Genomic DNA, 21,786 nt, shown 5'->3' on the forward strand with positions numbered 1-21,786 from the left:
AGTGAGAAGGGGGAGGGATTTCACCTTCTCACACACATATTCATTCATTAATGAATTCATTCATTCATTAATTCATCACAGACACAGACACACCAAGGGGTACTACACACTATACCCCTTACTCTGCACGAAACAGGGACACATAGACACACACACACACAATCACAGACTGTGTTGCATCTGATGGAACCGGAAATATTGATATTCTGTTGTTGTAACTAAGTGTAGCCTCATTTTGTATCTGTAACTCATTCTTGGATGTGTACTCTGTCTGTCTCACTGAGACCTGAACAAATGGCATGTGAACCCCTTCCCCCCTAGATAGCCTCCTTCCTGCTATCACCCTTTGTACCCTGTTATCACCCCCCTCCCCCCCACAGGTGAACCCCTCACCCCACTGTCTCCCCCTTCCTCTCACTTCTCCCCTATTGTATTCTAAATTACTGAATTGTATAAATACCAAGATACTCTACAATAAGATAGGCCTTTCTCTGAGCACCAGCTGAGAGGGGGTCTCCACGCCGAAATAAACTCCAGAAACCCGACTACGTCCTCCGGTCCCTTCTTCAACTTTGGCGTGCTCATTTAGATTCTATCATAGAATCCCATACATTAGTGCCCCTAACACACACACACACACACACACACACACACACACACACACACACACACACACACACACACACACACACACACACACACACACACACACACACACACCCCATCCTCCACATCAAATGGTGTCCCTCACACACTGCATGTCATCATCCTTCACTCATCACAGGAATCCACTGAGACACTCACAACTCAGGTCATATTCATGCAGATTCTCAGGAATATCTAAGAGGTTCACCCAATTTCTAGCACCACTCTACTCTCACACACTCACACACACACACACACACACACACACACACACACAGACACACACACACCAAGGGGTAATACACACTATACCCCTTACTCAGCACGAGACAGGGACACATACACACACACAGAGTCACAGACTGTGTTGCACCAACATAGGGGCACTAATGTTTGGGATTCTAACACACACGCACACGCACACACACCCCTTCCTCCACATCAAATGGTGTCCCTCAAACACTGCATGTCATCATCCTTCACTCATCACAGGAATCCACTGAGACACACCGTAGTTCATCGATCATTATATCACCATAGAGTACAGCGTCCCCTCTAGCTAGCCCATCTGCCTCAGGACAGTAAGTCTGTGTGGTCACTAAAGCAACAGGTACAGATTCTCCTGCTGTACATACCCTTTCAGCCTTATTACTGGAAGCCCTGACAACATAAGGTTTCAACATGTTTATGTGGCACACTCTAGATTGTCTCTTACGATCAGGAGTGCAGACTATATAGTCGGTTTAACAAACCCGACACTCACTTTATAGGGCCCAGAAAATGTCACTTGCAGCGCCGACCCAGACAAGGAGTAACACAAGCACCGGGTCACCTGCCTGGAAACTTGGAATTTGGTCCTGTCCCATTAAGTGACTTATGAATAAGCAGCAGTACTTTAAAGTCAATTCTGTGACTTACTAGAAGCTTGTGTAAGTATTGTAATACTATGGTCAATTATTTTTCACAAGATGAAGCTGTTTGGCCTTTTTAGGGAGGCCTGTGAAAAGACCATTGCAGTGGTCAACCCTGCTGCAGATAAAGGCATGAATGAGTTTTTCTAAATCATGTTTTGACATGAGGGGACATAATTAGAAGAGGCCGTCTCTCTTCCCAGTCTGTATTCGTGTCGACACAGTATGTGCGCAGCATCGTTTTCAGCGTCTGATGAAAACACTCTAAAGTGCCCTGAGACTCCCCCACTTCTCTCACAACTTGTGCAAACAGTTTAAGAGTAAAATTAGAACCCTGATCAGACTGAATGAAACCCAATCAGTCCCCTCACCACCGCTTTTGGGGATGGCTTCAGGATAGAGGGTTGCAGCGCACATAATGGTCAACACAAATTGACGGCCAGACTTAAACTTGGGCAGTGAACCCATGCAATCAACAGTTATGCATTCAAAGGGATGTGCCACAGAGTGCCAATCACACACACACACACACACACAAACACAGGCCTACACACACTCACCGTGACTCACTCCACAGGGTATCAAACATACAAACAGACGCATACACATGCTAGGTGCTCGACACACACACAGCCCTTCCTCCACATCAAATGGTGTCCCTCACACACTGCATCATCATCCTTCACTCATCACAGGGACCCACTGAGACACACACACACCCATTAAAGAGAGCACCCCCTAACACACACACACACACACACACATCATGGCACACACACAAACACACACACACCCCTTCCTCCACATCAAATGCTGTCCCTCACACACTGCATGGCATCATCCTTCAATCATCACAGGGGGCCACTGAGACACACACACACCCATTAAAGGGAGCACCTCATAACACACACAGACACACACACACACATCATGGCACACACACACGCACACACACCACTCATCATGGGTACCCCACATATATTAATTAATTAATTCAACACACACAAATACATACACTGTGTCCTCCACTTGTCACAAGATGCCACACACACACACACACCCACACACACACCACTCATCATGGGTATCCCACATATATTAATTCATTAATTCAACACACACAAATACACACACTGTGTCCTCCATCCGTCACAAGATGCCACACACACACACACACACACACACACACACACACACAAACAAACACAGACTCTGTCACTGTCACTCTACCTCTCTCAGTAATGTACTTACCAAGCTGATGTGACCACTGGCACCAGCCTCTGAAGAAATTCATCTGGACTGAGGAGTTCAGTCAGATCTTCCTCTGGTGTCTTTATGTACTTCTGCAGATCAAACTCATCCAGGTGATCTCCTGAAATCTCAAACTTAAACCTCTTAGTCTTCCACTGTCCTGGTAAGAGCATGACTACAGACAGAGTTCCTGAGCTCCTGTCAATGACCTCTACTACAGCATGGTGATTCAACTCATTAAGACAGTAGAACAGGTTAACCCCTCTGTCTGAAGTATCCTCGTCTCTGATCGCCTCGTCTCTGATCTTCTCCTTGACATACTGAACTGTTTGCTCTGGGCTCTGTGATTGGCTTCTTGTCTGTGGCAGTAGGTGCCTTAGGAGATTCTGATTGGACTCCAGAGAGAGGCCAAGAAGGAAGCGGAGGAAAAGGTCCAGGTGTCCGTTCTCACTCTGTAAGGCCAGATCCACTGCAGTCGTGTGTAGGTCATGAAGTGTTGAAGCTCTGAACAGAGCAGAGAGCTGAGAGGTTTGCTGTTGGTCAGGCATGTTTCTCTCTGTGTTGCTGAAGCAGAGGAACACATATAAAGCTGCAAGATACTCCTGAATGCTCAGATGCACAAAGCTGAACACCTTCCCCTGGTACAGCCCAGCCTCCTCTCTGAAGATCTGAGTACACACTCCTGAGTACACTGACGCTTCTGTGACATCAATGCCACACTCTCTCAGGTCTTCCTCATAGAAGATCAGATTGCCATTCTCCAGTTGTTGGAAAGCCAGTTTCCCCAGTTTGAAAATAATCTCTTCATCTGTCTCATTTCTCCCTGTGTACTTGTGCTTTTTCATGCTTGTCTGAATGATCAGGAAGTGTGTGTACATTTGAGTTAGAGTCCTTGGCATTTGTACACTCCCCGATTCATCTGAAGTTCTCTCCACAACAGTGGCGGTAATCCAGCAGAAGACTGGAATGTGGCACATGATGTAGAGGCTCCTGGATGACTTCAGGTGTGTGATGGTTCTGTTAGCCAAATTCTCATCACTGATTCTCTTCCCAAAGTACTCCTCTTTCTGTGAGTTGTTGAATCCTCTTATTTCAGTCAGCTGGTTCACACACTTAGGGGGGATCAGATGAGCTGCTGCTGGTCGGGTGGTGATCCAGAGGCGAGCAGAAGGAAGCAGATTCCCCTTGATGAGGTTTGTCAGCAGCACGTCCACTGAGGCTGGCTCTGTCACATCACAACACCTTGGGTTGGAGTGGAAATCTAGAGGAAGTCGACACTCATCCAGACCATCAAAGATAAACATGTGCTCTGAACTGCTGAAGATTGGTTGATTTTTTATTTCTGGGTGAAAGTGTTGAAGTAGCTCCGCCAGACTGATTTTCTTCTCCTTCATCAGGTTCAGCTCTCGGAAAGGAAGAGGAAATATTAAGTAGACATCCTGATTGGCTTTTCCTTCAGCCCAGTCTAGAATGAACTTCTGCACAGAGATTGTTTTTCCAATGCCAGCCACTCCCTCTGTAAGCACTGTTCTGATGTGTTTGTCTTGTCCAGATAAGGGTTTAAAGATGTCACTGCATTTGATTGGTCTGCCTCGATCTGCTTCTCTCCTGGATGCTCTCTCTATCTGTCTGACCTCATGTTCATTATTGACCCCTCCTCTTCCCCCCTCTGTGATGTAGAGATCTGTGTAGATCTCATGGAGGAGTCTGGTGTCACCCTGATGTGGTACTCCCTCAGCCAGATGCTGAAATTTCCCCTTCAGAGTGGATCTGAGTTTCTCACGGACCTCTGCCTCTTCTGGTGTCCATCTAGATCAATGACAGAATCAAACAACTCACACACACACACGTCACCAATGAAAATATTAACATAATCAACTAAATATAATCACAATATTCCTACTAGATTCAGAATGTCTATCTGTTGTAATATATTAGCTTCACATCTATTAGAGCGGACTAAAGCTCATGTCACCATAATGTATAGGGGTGGGAATCTCTTGGCACCTCACGATTCGATTCGATTCCGATTCAGAGGTCAACGATTCGATTCTAAACCGATTCTCGATTCTAAACCGATTCTCGATTCTAAACCGATTATCGATTATCAATTCTAAACCGATAAAAACGGTTATCGATGCATCTCAATTTTTAAAACATTTGAATTTGCTACTTAGAGTCTCAAATCACTTCCTACTTTGTGTTTGATAAATCAACAGATCTATTTTTTTTATTAGAGAAAAAGTTTTTCCTTGTCACAATTATGACTTTCTATGAACAATGCAATAATCGATGCAGCTTGCATTTCAACACAAAATGAATATGTAAAAAAAAAAAAAAATAAATATTAATTTTTTTTTTTTTAATTAAAAAATCGATTATGAACTTTTCTGAATCGAGACAGAATCGTTCTAAAGAGAATCGAGAGAAATCGAAAAATCGATTTTTTTCCCCCACCCCTAATAATGTAGTAATGTTCTCTCATAAACACACTGAACAGACACAGTGGGGTTTTTCAATATGATCACAATGTGAATATGCAGGGGGGTTCTAGACTGTAATAGACACTGACAGACATGGAGGGTCAGTTTGCAGGTGACTGACAAACAATTACATTTATTTCACTCATATATTCATCGTTAAGACAAAGTATGATTTTGTTCATGTGAAGGAACCAATCACATCATAAAAAATACTACAGGAACAATCAATGCTCAGTTCAGAAGAGCTCATATACTCATCGCTACAACACAGTAGGGTTCCTTCACATCAAGAGGATAAATCACATTATAACTAATACTATAGCAACAATGAATGCTCAGTTCAGAAGAGCCACTAGGGAAAATACATATAACAGCGTAAAGAGGGTTCTAGAAAGTTACTGGCATAAACAGAATCAAAGGTGGTTTGAAGAGGATTTTGGTGACTGCCTGACAGAATGTCATCTATGATCTCACCTGTGTTCTTCAGCAGAGTCCCTCTCTGTCTCGTCCGTCCTCTTGGTGTCTGATGCCCCCTGCTGGACGCTGTTAACACAACATAACCCTAAAGTGAGTATTCTCACACCTCCCTCGGAAAGACCATCCTGGTCAACACACCCTAACACACACACACGCACAAACAATACAAATTACATAAATACAGCTGTCAGGAGGGAATAGACCCCACTGGGGCTGCTTTGGGCTAGCAACTTGTAGCAGCAGCATCTGTGGCTGATAGAGGGATGCACACCTTTGCGGCCATTTTGGGGAATAAGAAGAAAGCTCTTCATGTTGGCAGGCATCATGCAGCTGGTGAACAACATAGACAAACCAAGCAGACTAAGAAGGAAACATGTTATGAGCAGAAACCAAAGGTTAGATAGCCAGGGTCCTCTGAAGTCAAGAAAAGGAATTTAATCAATGTTGATTTAAAAGGAATTTTAGAAGTTTTGAAGGATACAGCAGAGTATGAATTGAATTGGAAGGGTGAGGTCATCTATAATTATGGCATGGAAAGATATGGAGTTTGTCAGAAAGAAAGGAGAAGCAAGGTCAAGACAAGTCAAGATGACAGGTTGAGATAGAGAGGCTGATTTGAGAAAGGAGGCAGCTGAAGAAGCAATGGAAACAAGCAGATGATGAACAGAGAGAAGTTATCAGTCTACTGCAGGCATCACAATGTGAATATGCAGGGGGGTTCTAGACTGTAATAGACACTGACAGACATGGAGGGTCAGTTTGCAGGTGACTGACAAACAATTACATTTATTTCACTCATATACTCATTGTTACAACACAGTAAGGTTCCTTCACACAAACAGAATAAATCACATCATAACTAGTACTATAGCAACAATGAATGCTCAGTTCAGAAGAGCCACTAGGGAAAATACATATAACAGCGTAAAGAGGGTTCTAGAAAGTTACTGGCATAAACAGAATCAAAGGCGGTTTGAAGAGGATTTTGGTGACTGCCAGACAGAATGTCATCCATGATCTCACCTGTGTTCTTCAGCAGAGTGCCTCTTTGTCTCGTCTGTCCTCTTGGACTGTGTTTCTGATGCCCCCTGCTGGACGCTGTTAACACAACATTACCCTAAAGTGAGTATTCTCACACCTCCCTCGGAAAGACTATCCTGGTCACCACACCCACACACACACAAACAATACAAAATACATATACAAAATACATAAATCCAGCTGTCAGGAGGGAATAGACCCCACTGGGGCTGCTTTGGGCTAGCAACCTGTAGCAGCAGCATCTGTGGCTGATAGAGCCAAGTAGATGCACCCAACTAAGAACAGAAGAACAAACCAAAACAATAACCCTAGAGTCAGCGAGGGCAGGGATGGAAGATGACTCACAGCCAGACCACATGGCTTTGGACTTTGGCATGGCTTTGACTACGAGAAAGGGGATGCACACCTTTACGGCCATTTTGGGGAATAAGGAGAAAGCTCTTCATGTTGGCAGGCATCATGCAGCTGGTGAACAGCATAGACAAAACAAGCAGACTAAGAAGGAAACATGTAATGGGCAGAAACCAAAGGTTAGATAGCCAGGGTCCTCTGAAGTCAAGGAATGGAATTGCATCAATGTTAAAGTGTTTCTATCAGTAAGTGAAAAATGGTGGAAGAGAGGTTTTATATTGATGGTGAGGTGATTCCTTCTCTTGTGGAAAAACCAGTGAAGAGTTTAGGCAGGTGGTACAATTCCACACTGAGTGACCGAGGACAGGTTTCAGACCATAGAAAATGAATTGTTAAGTCTAGCAGTATTACTGATAAGTCCTTCTTGACTGGTAAACTGAAGTTGTGGTGCTCACAGTTTGGGCTTTTGTCATGCGTAAGCTGGCCTTTGACTGTATGAAGTTGCAATTTCAGAGCTGGAGAAATTTGCCAAAGTCATGAATAGGGCAGTTAGGAAATGGCTTGGGGTACCGTAGGATTGGAGAATGCAACCTCAAGGTGTCCATCTGGATCAACATGTATGCTTGTTCTAAACAGCAATTCTCAATCTGGTCAAACAGCTGATGAGGTAGTGGGTCACTGGGGTTAACTGGTTGTTTTTGGCACATACTGCTTTCCAAACTAAATTATTTACCGACCTGTCAGAGTCACATGTAGACACGCCCCCTTCAGAGTCACATGTAGACACGCCCCCTTCAGAGGCTCCGCTCCTCTTCTTCTTCTTCACATCTGGTTCATCAGAGTCCATCACGTCTGTAAACACACACACACACACACACACACACACACCCACACACACACACACACAAATAAATAAATAATTAAAAGGAGTTCTGGCTCTGAAATTGGAAACAGACGTGGCTCGGACCGAGACATACACAATTACAGCCAATCAACACGTTGCTTCAGGAGCATGAAAGGGAGGGGTGTAACTTGATTGGCTGTTGAGCTCAAATATCAACAACACGTTGCCAGAGCCGCAAACACACCTTTGATTAAGAAGTGTGAATTATTTGTGTTATATACACACATCATTGATTTGCTGTATACAAAACTTTTAAAAGTTAATTTATTGTTAAAATATTCATATAAGCAGTGATCAAGCCCTTAATTGGGGCACAACTCATTGACGTAAAATTAGGTTAACATTAGCATTAATCAAAGGCATTAGCCCAGAGACTCAAACCTGCTTGTATTAAAGACAATTAGAGCAAGTAAATTAAAGACCAGCTAGCGGAGGTATTCACCTCCATATTCAACCTCTCACTACATCTGTCTGAAGTCCCCACCTGCTTCAAGCAGGCAACCATCATCCCCATACCAAAGAAATCATCCATCACCTGCCTAAATGACTACCGCCCCGTAGCACTGACCTCCACCATTATGAAGTGCTTCGAGCGGCTGGTCAGAACCCACATCTGCTCCACCCTTCCAAACACCCTGGACCCCTTTCAGTTTGCGTACCGCACAAACAGATCAACAGATGATGCCATCGCCCTTGCAACACACACCACTCTCTCCCACCTGGAAAAGGGCAACACATATGTGAGAATGCTGTTTGTGGATTACAGCTCAGCATTCAACACTATTGTGCCTGCCAAGCTCGTCCCGAAGCTCAGGAGCCTGGGTCTTAAAACACCCCTGTGCAACTGGATCCTGGACTTCCTGACGAGCAGACCCCAGGTGGTGAGAATGGGCAAGCACACCTCCTCCTCACTGACCCTGAGTACCGGGGCCCCCCAGGGCTGCGTACTCAGTCCCCTCCTGTACTCCCTGTACACACAGGACTGTGTGGCAACACACAGTTCCAACATCATCCTGAAGTTTGCAGACGACACTACCATCCTGGGTCTCATCTCTAACAACGATGAGACCGCCTATAGAGATGAGGTAAGGGGCTTGGCAGCATGGTGCCAAGACAACAACCTGTCTCTAAACATCTGCAAAACCAAGGAGATGATTGTGGATTTCAGGAAGCTACAGAGGGGGGGTCACAACACCATACACATCGAGGGAGCTGCAGTGGAGAGAGTCTCCAACTTCAAATTCCTCGGTGTGTACATCAAGGATGACCTCACCTGGTCCATGCAAGCGGACTCGGCGGTCAAAACTGCACAGAAGTGGCTTTACTTCTTGAGGAGACTCAAGAAGTTTGGCATGTCTTCTAAAACACTAAAAAACTTTTATAGATGCACCATTGAGAGCATCCTCTCAGGCTGCATCACTGCCTGGTATGGTAGCTGCTCCGCTGCCGATCGCAAGGCCCTGCAGAGGGTGGTGAAGACAGCGGAGCGTATCATCGGCGGCCATCTCCCTTCCGTGCAGGGCATCTACAACAGTAGATGCCTGAGAAAAGCACGGAACATTGTCAAGGACCACAGCCACCCAGGCTATGGTCTATTCACACTGCTGCCGTCTGGTAGACGCTACCGGAGCATCCGAGCACGGACTACCAGACTCACAAACAGTTTTTACCCCCAGGCTGTTAGGCTGCTGAATCAGCAACACTGAACAGTCGCCATCACCTTGTACTTCACACCCATACAAATACACTTGCTACATATATATATAAACCCACATTTTTTTATCTTATTTAATTTAATATTCCCCACCCTGGAAACTGCCCTTCTGTATTTTAAACTGTTGTTACTTGTTATATGTTATTTGCTATATGTTATATGTTATATGTTATTTCTGGTATGTTATTTTGGTATATGTTATTTGTGTTACCTGTTGTATGCCGTCTACTGCGTAGATGTTGGCTGCCAAGTCATAAGAATTTCGCTGCGCTGAAGAAATTTGGTGTATGCGACAATAAACACTTTGACTTTGACTTGACTTGTGTACAGTTGTGGCTACCCCAAGTCCCGGGGGTCAGTTTCCCTAAGATAATTCTGATATATATAAATCTTTATTTCAGACGCCAAGTTCCATATAAAATAACAGACATACAACTATAAAAAAAGAGAGAAAAACAAGAAAATACATAATACAGTTCATTAAAAAGTATGAAGACTTTTGTGCCAATGTCGTCTTAATGTCGAAGTAAATCGATAGCAGCTCTTTAGAGGGTTGACCAGAGCCTCTACTATACAGTTCTCAGATTTGTCCAATCGACACATGAAACCATACATCAATTGTCTCAAGAGCGCCTCACAGGTTGGTACATGCTTAGATACAAACAACTGACTAGCACTATGCCACCTAGGCACATGAAGCAGCAATCTAAAACCATCATTGTAAGCTACTTTCAGTCTCTGTATACTCCTTTTCCTGTACTTAGACCACAACTGAGCAGTGTACAATGGTGTTATGTAGGTTCTAAACAGGGAACATTTAACTGAGTCTGTGCACATAGAAAAGCTGCTATGCATTTCATTAGAGAAAGTACTGACCAATGCAGAACAAGGGCTACTATATTGAATTTACTGGAAATACATCAATTTGTCATCGTTTTGGATGGATGTTTGTTGGAATGAAACACTTTCATATGCATGCAGTCACAGTATCATCTGTATTTTTGTAAATACAGCTTTGTTTACTTATAATTAAATTCACTTGGATGCGCATGATATTGATGGATCTGAATTAAACTTTAATGTAGATTGGAGATTCAGATTGTATTGTAAAATGTCCGAATATTCAATATCATGGTGACGTACATATTCCCTGATTTTGAAACAATTCAAATATCTTTATCTTCTTTATTTTTACCTTACATCTGACAGGAGGGAGTGTTGCTTCTCACTAATATTGGCTTGTGCTGTCGTTTTCTGTTCAGTTAAATTTGAGGGGTGGATACCTAAATGATTTTGAATAGCAGCAGTAAAATAAGCCAACTGGGGACTTTCAAAGCAGCAATCCATATCAAATGCGTGTCAAAGTGAATATCTGGTCTGAACACTGATCACTGAACAGAGGAAAACTCAGTTTAAACAACAATAAATCTTTATTCTTTTTTGTTGTTGTTGTTGGGGTGTTTGTTGTCGCTACTAATTCCCTAATACATGCTTGAAAACGGAGGGTTGAGGGCTACGGTATATTGGTTGGTTGCAATCTGCAACTATCTACGCCTATACCCATGTTTTCAAACATGTTCTTAGCTTAAACAAATACACCTACATTTTGTATATACATACATATTCCTCAAAACTCCGTGAATAAATGCCAAGCACATGTATGCTATGAAGCTCATATGGTTAATGTATGTCATTTCACAAAACGCTTACATTCAGCAGAAGAATATATATGTTACACTCATCCTTATATCCATAGATCGTCGCAGAACGTAACTGACAGGAAGTAACTCACCCTATCAGTGCACAGCCACCACATTCACACATGTAGTTCCTTAAACTTTCACTCAGAATTGTTAGAATTGTCTATTGTTACCAGGAATGCTATCATTTGAGATTACACATTTTTCTTCGAACGGAAAATATCTTCTTATTTCCTTTCATTCTTGCTCCTTCTCTCACTAAATGCGGCGGTCATATTACGCACCACAGCGGTAGGCCTACGTCTAGCTTTGTGAACTCGCAGGCTACTGAAGGAAGTCCCTGACGGACTCCTTGACCTATAGGCTATTCTCCTTCCAAACAGAAACAAAAAAAACGGTAGCCTACTACTACCGCTGTCTAACCAAACCAACTGTGTGCTTTTAAAAAAATGTGAAAGGTAGGGAACTGTCATAGGATAGCCTACGCCCTAACTGTCGTTGCATCGGTTTCATTCTTATCCGGAAATAACCGAGTTTTGTGAAAACATTACACCAACTCTGCCGGGTCGAAGTTCTTTGCCCACCTGATGGTGTTTGTATCCGTGTGGAGATGCCCGCAGTTGTCTTACTCCTCTGCAGGGAGGCTGGGAGTCTCACCAACTGCTTCTCTTCATCGCGCGTCGAGTGAACGGAGAGGGCTCAAGACGAGACCCGCCGACACTAAGTTCCGCGTTGTGCGCAGTGTTGCCAACTTTTCTGTAAGGAAAGTAGCTGTTAGCTCTCCGAAAAGTCGCCAGAAGTCGCTAGATGACGTAATCAACTAACTTGCATAATATGCAAATAAGCTGAGAGAGGTACAATTTGCCCGCGAATACAAAGTTCTAATATTTTTCCCGCGAATACAAAGTTCTAATATTTTGCTGCTATCTAGTCAGACTGGATGCGCAGGCGCTGTGTGGGGGGAGAGGAGACAACCACAGCCCTCGCTGTACTCAGCTCTCGTGAGATCGGTTGTAACGTGAACTGCAGAACGCGATATGTGAGATGCTTTTGCATTGCTTTGTCAACACAATAATCCACCAAATGACAAAAAAAAGTCGCTAGATTTGTCGCTAGTCGTTTTTTGCTAATTAAGTCGCCAAGGGGGTCTGGAAAGTCGCCAGATATAGCGAAAAAAGTCGCTAAGTTGGCAACACCGAGAGGAAGATCAACAGCTGCAGAACAACTTCCACTTTCCTTCTGAACACTGAGCACACCGAGGCAGTGTTGGGTTCACCTCAGGCAGTTCGCCCCCTGCTGGTGAAATGGTAGAAATGATTATTCTGGCTGAAATGCGTTCTACAGACTACCTTTCAAAATTAGTCACTTCTTCTGGAGAAGTGGAACATGTTTCAAACAACAATTCAGTTTGTTTCCGCCCATTGAAGTGAAGATGGCGCTGCCCACTCTGCTATCCGGCTGATCCCAATCAGACGTTACTTATTTTTCAGTGCTTTAAAACTAAAATGTGAAAACATGCTAAAACAAGTGGGATATACTGTACATTTAGTGGCCAGTGGATACGGAACTCTGCAGTGAAAAATACAAATGTCTAGTGTCAAGTGAGGAACAGGGATTGATGTAATTATTAGCACGTACCGCTGACTATGATAACAGCAACAAAAGCAAAACTTCATAGAAATTCAACACTCATAAATAAACACTTGAAACATACTAGTTTTAGTTTGAAAGAAGAGATCCAAGAGATGAATGCAAACACACACACACACAAACACACACACACACACACAGACAAACAGACAGACAGACAGACACACACACACACACACACACACACACACAGACAAAAAGACACACACACACACACTTTACTCAATACATAAATCACTCTTCAGAAAGTCATATAATGCTTTTGATCAAGTTATTTAAGAGCATCCATCCGTGTCTTTAACCAATCTGTTGCCGTAGTGTGTTGGTAAAGGGGCGTCTGAGACTCTCGAGTGGCGCTGTCGATGCGTCCGGTGGGGGAGAGGCTCTTGGGGATGTGCTCCAAGGTGACGTGTGTGACGCGCACAGGGAGGGACAGGGCGATGGTGAGGAAACCCTGACTGCCCTTAAACGCCCAGCACTTCCCAGGGTGCATCTCAGGCTGACAGACACACAGACACACGCCAGAGTCAGTTAACTGTGTGCATGTATGTGTATGTGCATAAGTGTGTGTGTGTGTGTGTGTGCATGTGCATAAACTGTTACTTGTATAATAGTCCAGGCAAAGTAACCCATTTTGGAGCCAAAAATAGAATTATTGTAAAATATTTTTTTTCAGCATAGATCATTTCTATGAGGTGTCCAGAACAAAATACTAAAAGTCCTAAGAAATCCTAGTTGAGGAAATATGTTTAATTCTCATCAATCCGAGATGTGTTCTAATAATGCCAGGCAACAATACACCCCAACATTTTTAGTTTTTTCCTTTACTCCTATCAAAAGAAAACTTAACACAATGAAAGTACCCATGAAAAGTAAAAATGTTTTGTATTACAAGTTTCTTTTAATTCAGAAGACCTTCCCAAAATGGCTGCACACCTTGACCGTTATGGAGCCTAGTCCTTCATTCTGCAGGCTCTCTCCCACAATCCTCCACATGTTGCCACATTCCTTGTGCAGCTCTTCAGCCAGATGCTGCAGCAGCCTCTTCTCCAGAGCCTCCAGCGCCCCCTGCAGTTCAGGACGCAGAACAATGCTTCCTGCATCCTGTCCAAGACCTGCTCGGAGCTCTCGCTTCAGCCAATCATTGAGCTCCTTCTTCAGCTAATTAGAATGGGAAGGGGAGGAGTTATTACATGGTTGCTATGACGCTACTGTGTAACATTTTACAAATAAACCATTCCTAAACTAATCTCTGTGTGTGTGTTTTTGTTTTTGTGTGTGAGTGAGTGAGTGATAAAGTACCTGAGCATTGGTGTTTTCTTGACCATCCAGGCGTTGTTCGAGGTTGTGATGGGCAGTTCTGAGGTACGACACACTGTCCTTGAGTTTAGCTACCTTTTGGGCCACACCAGTGACCTTTTTAGTCACCCAAGTCTGCTGGTCAATGTCATTACTGAGGAGACAAGATCATGAGATCAGGGCATAGACCAGCAGTATTTCAGATGATTCACAATGGAAGACACTGAAGCACACAGTCAGAAAGGAAATGCTTCAAGTCATACATATAAATCATTCATGATCATAATGTTCACCTATTACACAAGCTGACAAATTCATCACACATAGTTTCACACACATACAGCACACACACACACACAGATACGTGGGCAATTGTGATGACAAGCTCACTTTTTTGCCACATCCTTAAAGTTAGTCATTTCCGCTCTCATGATCTGAGAAGAAAAAGAAGAGATTCATTCATTGATAATCCTTAAGTCTTCACATTAATCCATTTCCATTCCAAACTCAGAGTTTGTTGTGATGTTTGGCAGAGAGCCTCACCTCAGACATGCGCCTGTGTCTCTCTCCATCCTCCTTCAGAAGGCCGATCTCTCGCTACATGAGGAAGAGAAGGAGGCACAATGTAGCGCTCTTGTGTGTGTTTGGATCAGACACCTATCCATTTTATTCATACTTTAACCTGACAATTTAGAAACTCTCTCTCACACACACACACACACACACACACACACACACACACACACACACACACACACACACACACACCTTAACACCATCCAGTTCTGTAGTCCAGCTTTCCTTCCATTTGGCCTCTCCTTGGTGGATGCGGTCCAGGACTTCCTTACGGAACACGTTGAAATCCGTCACAATCCTTGGGTCCTGCAGCAGAAACACAATCAGCAGTGTTTACTTCCTCTCCTCACGTCAGAACCAGCAGACTCTGTCTGACTATGGCTCAGAGCTGACCCGCATCAGGACCAGATGTGGTCCAATCAGCTGTTATCTGCTGTGGTTGATCAGATCAGAACCACATGTGGTCCAGTCAGCTGTTCTCTGCTGTGGTTGATCAGATCCGAACCACATGTGGTCCAGTCAGCTGTTATCTGCTGTGGTTGTTTCTGCTGACAGACCTACCGTGTTCATGCCAAGGGTAGATGTGCTGTATCCAGGCCAGGCAGGTTCAGCAACCATCAGGAGAGTGGTGAGAGCAGGGTACCAATACCAGAAACCTACACACATGCGCACGCACGCACTTTGTCATGCACATCGTGTGTGTGTGTGAGTGTGAGTGTGTGTGTTGGGCATGTGTGAGTGTGAGTGTGTGTGTTGTGTGTGAGTGTGTGTGTGTGTGTGTGAGTGTGAGTGTGTGGAGGAGATCCAAAACACATCGATCTCACCTTTTCTGCCAGCCGTCATCGTCCTCAAAATAGGGGCCTCGGTCTATAAGGCCAAGTGTGTGTGTGTGTGTGTGTGTGTGTGTGTGTGTGTGTGTGTGTGTGTGTGTGTGTGTGTGTGTGTGTGTGTGTGTGTGTGTGACCTCTCAAAGATGCCTCGGTGGCCAGAGAGCTGAAGGAGAGGCAGGGTGTTGCCGTGTGAGATGCGGTACGGGAGAGGGAGGGAGTGGTCACCTGTGACCCGTTATGGGACAGAGTCTGACTCCGAGAGCCGGTCCTCCTCTTAAACACCCTGCATGTGTGTGTGTGTGTGTGTGTGTGTGTGTGTGTGTGTGTGTGTGTGTGTGTGTGTGTGTGTGTGTGTATTGGAGGGAGGGATTTGATTAGCTAACTTCATACAAACACATGTACAAATAATAAACTCACATACTCACATTGTACTCTTAAAGCATACACACACACACACACACACACACACCTGACAGGGCTCTCTCGGTAACACACCTGGTGAGAGTTGCTGCGCTGGTTCATTTCACCGTCCGGGCGGTAATAACCGCTCGTCAGTAATCTCATACTTCGCCGGGACATGGCTGGAGAAAAAGAGAAACACACACACTGAATACTGATGATCTAGACCAGCAGTGAGGATTTGGATGCTGACTGATTGACCACTGGTCAGATGGCGCTAAATGGAAGCTGACACCGGAGCCGACCTGGCCCTAATATGGCCCTGATCTGGCCCTAATATGGCCCTAATATGGCCCTGATCTGGCCCTAATATGGCCCTGATCTGGCCCTGATCTGGCCCTAATATGGCTCTGATCTGGCCCTAATGTGGCCCTGATCTGGCACAGGGGCTGCTCGGGGCACTTTATGTTACTATAGTAACTGATACCCCATTCGCCAAACAAAAGCCTGCTAGAAATATTGCAGTTTGGGCCTATATTAAATGTACAACCTCAGGTCTACATGTCCCACAGTAGGCTATTTAGTAAACACACAGAATAAATAGGCTAGTTATATCGAGGCTTCAAGACGTTGAAACAATAACCTTCACAAGGCCCATCACATCGATCTAGCCTATATAAACACTTCATGAAAATCGCCATTTTAAACCTTTCTTTGTTAAGTTGTTACGACCCCTGCGCCCCTGCAGATGTTGTAGTGGCCATGAATGGCCACCAGGCAACAGTGGGGACGGATGATTGCTTGATTGACCTGGGAAGGTGTGGAGGATAAAAAGGACCGGTGGACATCTCTCTCTCTCTCTCTCTCTCTCGAGCTGGCATTCAGCGCACAGACGTATTACCCCCTAGAGACGTCGTTTGAGTTATGAATTGTATGGACTAAATAACTTCCACGTAACTTTTGTAAGAAAACCGTTGTTGCCTTCCTCCAATGTTTATGTTGCGGTCACGAGCCGGCCGGAACGTAACATAAGTTAAGTAAGGTAGGATATATTACACTGCCAAGACGGTAAACTTACCCCAAATTAAAATCTTGCCATCAGAAAGACATTTATAAAATATACAACTAGTAAATATGCTGTTACATTTTCCCCAGTTAAATACTAAGCTGGCCTTTACAAATTATATATTTTAACGGCCGTGACTCTTCTGCCACTGCTCCTACTATTACGTATTCGTTGTAACATTACCTGTTAGGAGCTGAGATGGGAGAGACTCTGCATACAACAACTGTTGCCCGGGTTCTTCACCAATCAAAGCTTTAAGGAAGAGCCACTGTTGAAATAACTCATGTCAAATATCGACTACAGTTTGCCAAAAGGCATCTGGGAGACTCCATGGTCAAGTGGAAGAAGGTTCTGTGGTCTGATGAGACAAAAGTGGAGCTTTTTTTCAACAGTGGCTCTCTTCCATAAAGCTTTGATTGGTGAAGAACCCGGGCAACAGTTGTTGTATGCAGTCTCTCCCATCTCAGCTGCTGAAGCTTGTAACTCCTTCAGAGTAGTCATAGGTGTCTTGGTGGCCTCTCTCACTAGTCTCCTTCTTGCACGGTCACTCAGTTTGTGAGGACGGCCTGCTCAAGGCAGATTTACACATGTGCCATATTCCTTCCATTTCTTGATGATGGATTTAACAGATTTCCAGGGAATGTTTAGTGCCTTGGACATTTTTTTGTATGCTTCCCCTGACTTATACTTTTCAATAACCTTTTCTCTGAGTTGCTCGGAGTGTTCTTTTGTCTTCATGGTGTAACCATGTAGCCAGATTAGCTGATTACTGAATACTGACCTGTGAATGGACCTTCCAGACACAGGTGTCGTTACACTACAATCACTTGAGACACATTCACTGCACACTGATCCCCATTTCACTAATTGTGAGACTACTAGCACCAATTGGCTGGACCTCTGTTGAATTAGGTCAGTTACTTTAAAGGGGGTGAATACTTATGCAATCACTTATTTTTCATTGCATATTTTTATTACTGTGTAAAAATCTTTTTTCACTTTGACATGAAAGAGGGCTTTTTTGTCATTTTTTGGTAAAAAAAAGCCAACTTATATTGACCATGATTGATTTATAAAAGCAATAAAAGGGTAAAACATCCAAGGGGGTGAATACTTATGGAAGGCACTGTACTTCAGATTCCGAGGTCAACGCTTGTGGACACTCCTCTTCAGCTCATTACAGATTTGATATGGGGTTTAGGTCGGGGGACTGTGATGGCCATGGCATAACCTTTATTCTGTGGTCAGTGAACCATTTTTGTGTAGATTGTGAGGTGTGCTTCGGATCATTGTCCTGCTGGAAGGTCCAACCACGGCCCATTTTAAGCTTCCTGGCAGAGGCTGTTATGTTTTCATTTACTATCTGCTGGTATTTGATGGAGTCCATGATACCATGTATCCTAACAAGATGTCCGGGGCCTTTGGAAGCAAAACAGCCCACAACATCAAATATCCGCCACCATACTTCACAGTGGGTATAAGGTGCTTTTCTGTATGGCTAACTTTCTGTCTGCGCCAAACCCACCTTTGATGTTTGTTGCCAAAAAGCTCTATTTTGGTCTCATCTGACCATATAACCCGGTCCCATTGAAAGTCCCAGTAACATTTGGCAAACTGTAGGCGCTTTAGTTTGTTGCTGATTGACAGCAGAGGCTTTTTTCTGGCAACCCTCCCAAACAACTAGTGGTGATGTAGGTGGCGTCTGATGGTAGTTTTGGAGACTTTCTTAACCCAAGACTCAACTAACCTCTGCAATTCTCCAGCTGTGATCCTTGGAGATTCCTTTGCCACTCAAGCCATCCTCCTCACAGTGCGTGGGGTCAATGGCTGATTCTTAACATCTCCTGTCGCGTTAAAGTTCTTAATTATTGCCATGATAGTGGAAATGGGTATTTTCAACTGTTTAGAGATTTTCTTTTATCCATTTCCTGATTTGTGCAGCTCAACAACTTTTCGTTGCACATTGTCACTGTGTTCTTGGGTCTTTCCCGTAGTAATGAGTGGCTAAGGGAGTTTGGCCTGTGTGACACTCATATTTATACCCCAGTGAAACAGGAAGTCATTGTTGACCACTTAAGAGTTCCTAATCAATCAGGTGAACTTAAAAATGTAAAACATGATTGGCAAAATATTTCAGGTAGATTTTAATTTTAAGATTGTCTAGGGGTGCCAATAATTGTGGCACATATGTTTTGGAGAAAAACATTTATTTAATGTCAACATTTAAATTTTTTTTCAATAATTTTACTTCAATGAAAAGGTAAGATTTTTGTGAATTATTTGAGTGAAAGACCAAGAGGATAAACAGCAAAGACATTTTTTTCATAGCCTGTTTTGCTCATATTCACTAAGGGTGCCAATCATTCTGGAGGGCACTGTATATGGGCAGTATCTGTTTGACTGCCCCGTGTGGACTGCTGTGGGATGTTCATCTATACAGGGATCAGATGTGCCAGTGGTATATAATCTGACTCAATCCTGCAATATCAAACAGCAGGTGCAGGGAAAACACAGGTTTCAGGTTTGTACATGGTATTGAAACAAGTGTGGAAATGATTGTAAAAAACTGTAAAGAGAGAATGAGGAAACTGGACACCACAAGAGAGATGTTTGCAATCATTTTTTATATAAATGTATGCAAAACTATACAATTACTTAATTATATGTTATATACATTCATGCAAAACTATACAATTACTTTATTATTTGTTATATACATTCATGCAAAACTATACAATTACTTTATTATTTGTTATATACACTTATGCAAAGCTATACAAATGTGTCAGGGGTCATTATTGGTATGATTTTAATTGTAGATGCACTATTTGCACAGCAGATGGCAGTAGAGAGCTATAACGCTTGATCAGATATTAGATATCAGTTGTGAGCGCTCAACAGACAAACATAATCAACTTGCTGTTAACTATATACTGCTGAAGCATAATTTGTTTATTAATGGTCACACACACACACACATCCATAAACACACACACACACACACACACATATGTTTGTTGATTACAGTTTTTCGCAATTGTTAACACACGTTTCTCAAAACAATAACGGCTTTTTCAAAACTGCACACACAAAACTGAAAACCTCACACACAAAATGCTAAACCTGACACTCCCTTTGCAAGATGACTCTTTGCTATCAAATCTCTTAACTGTTCACAAAATGGAACTCCTGTTTTCATTTGGTACACACGGCCATATTTTCAAAGGACACACACATACCATTCATTGAGTACACACAACTAAGCATTTGCTGCACACTACCAAGCATTTACAGCACACTGAAGTGTAAAATTGAATACACAATCATAGAAATGGAACACACCATATGAATGACAATTACTCTGGAGAATGAGCCATTTCTCCTTTGGTAAAATGTCTCAGTGTAGGCCTACTTTTTTCATAGTCAAACATAAAACAGCACATAAATATTTAGCAAAAAAAGTTTTATCCCTGTCCAAGCAGCGTTGGAAGAAACGCCTCTAGTGGCGCATGAAGCCCTGACAGGCCTCAACACTCACGTCGCCACAAGCCTCCTCCATGGCCTGGAGCAGTGGGACCCGGCCCTGTGGGTCATCTATCTGGCCAGGTGGTACCAGCAGGTCACGCAGGCCATCCAGGAAGGCGAGGAGACGGGCCGTGTTATAGGCCCCTAGGTGGGCATGACGGTGCAGGATCCCATGGTGGTTCATTGCAGCACACATTGCGATGTTCCCACTACGCTGGCCGGGGACCTCAACAATGGCCCGCTGGCCAATGACATTTCTGCCCCGTCGCCTCCTCTTCACCAGGTTGAATCCAACCTCATCAATGAATCTCATACAACTCATTAGCTGTGTCATGCTCCTGGATCCGCTGACACAGACAGCATGAGAATGCAAGTTACAGTATGGACACAGAGAGGTCAACACAGTGGGCTACAGTGAGACACTGTAGAAAAGGAACAATATTGGATTACAGGTACAATACATGCATGTGTCAGTGCTGAATGTAGGGGACTTACAAACACAAACTCTCGCCGTAACTCCTTGATGCGGTCTGTGTTCCGGTCGAATGGGACCCTGAACACCTGTTTCATCCGCATGGCATTCCTTCGAAGAATACGGTCCAATGTAGAGAGGCTGACGGTCTGGACGTTCCTGAATGTAGCATGGTCAGCCAGGACCCTAGTTTGTATTTGTGTGATAGCGTTGTTGTCACGAACCATATTTACAATTTCAGTCTCCTGTTCGGCTGTGAAAGTGTGTGTTCTTCCTCCACGGTGTGGTTCTCTTTCAGTCCTGCAAAATACAAATACTGTGAGCACACTGTATTCTATTGATATGCAGTATTACAGTACACAAGGCAAATAGATTTTGGTACCTGTTCTCCATCCTAAAGGTTCTAATGATGGCAGCAACTGTGAAGTGGATGAGATTTGGTTGGACCCTCTGGCCAGCCTCCCTCATGCTCAAACCATGGTTGAGCACATG

At 43.7% G+C, this 21,786-nt stretch overlaps 1 protein-coding gene and 1 long non-coding RNA gene across 2 annotated transcripts in view; both read right to left on the minus strand.

Annotated features, from left to right (window-relative positions):
• Positions 1-12,011, minus strand: part of LOC105897704 (NACHT, LRR and PYD domains-containing protein 14-like) — a 75,667-nt gene extending 63,656 nt beyond the window's left edge. Inside the window, exons 1-4 of the mRNA XM_042703185.1 lie at positions 11,570-12,011; positions 7,897-8,011; positions 6,791-6,865; positions 2,808-4,616 (exon numbers count right to left, since the gene is read on the minus strand). Of these exons, the coding sequence (XP_042559119.1) occupies positions 2,808-4,616; positions 6,791-6,865; positions 7,897-8,006 (1,994 nt within the window). The 5' untranslated portion in view covers positions 8,007-8,011; positions 11,570-12,011. The remainder of the gene's footprint in view (positions 1-2,807; positions 4,617-6,790; positions 6,866-7,896; positions 8,012-11,569) is intronic.
• Positions 12,012-14,980: 2,969 nt separating this feature from the next.
• On the minus strand, positions 14,981-15,605 carry LOC116218838. The gene is made up of 3 exons (XR_004163046.1): positions 15,564-15,605; positions 15,195-15,308; positions 14,981-15,023 (listed from the first exon to the last, which is right to left on the minus strand). It is a non-coding gene; the product is annotated as an uncharacterized LOC116218838 (long non-coding RNA).
• Between the last annotated feature and the right edge of the window lie 6,181 nt (positions 15,606-21,786).

The sequence above is a fragment of the Clupea harengus genome, chromosome 23, assembly GCF_900700415.2.
Source record: "Clupea harengus chromosome 23, Ch_v2.0.2, whole genome shotgun sequence".
In the NCBI taxonomy this organism is placed as follows: domain Eukaryota; kingdom Metazoa; phylum Chordata; class Actinopteri; order Clupeiformes; family Clupeidae; genus Clupea; species Clupea harengus.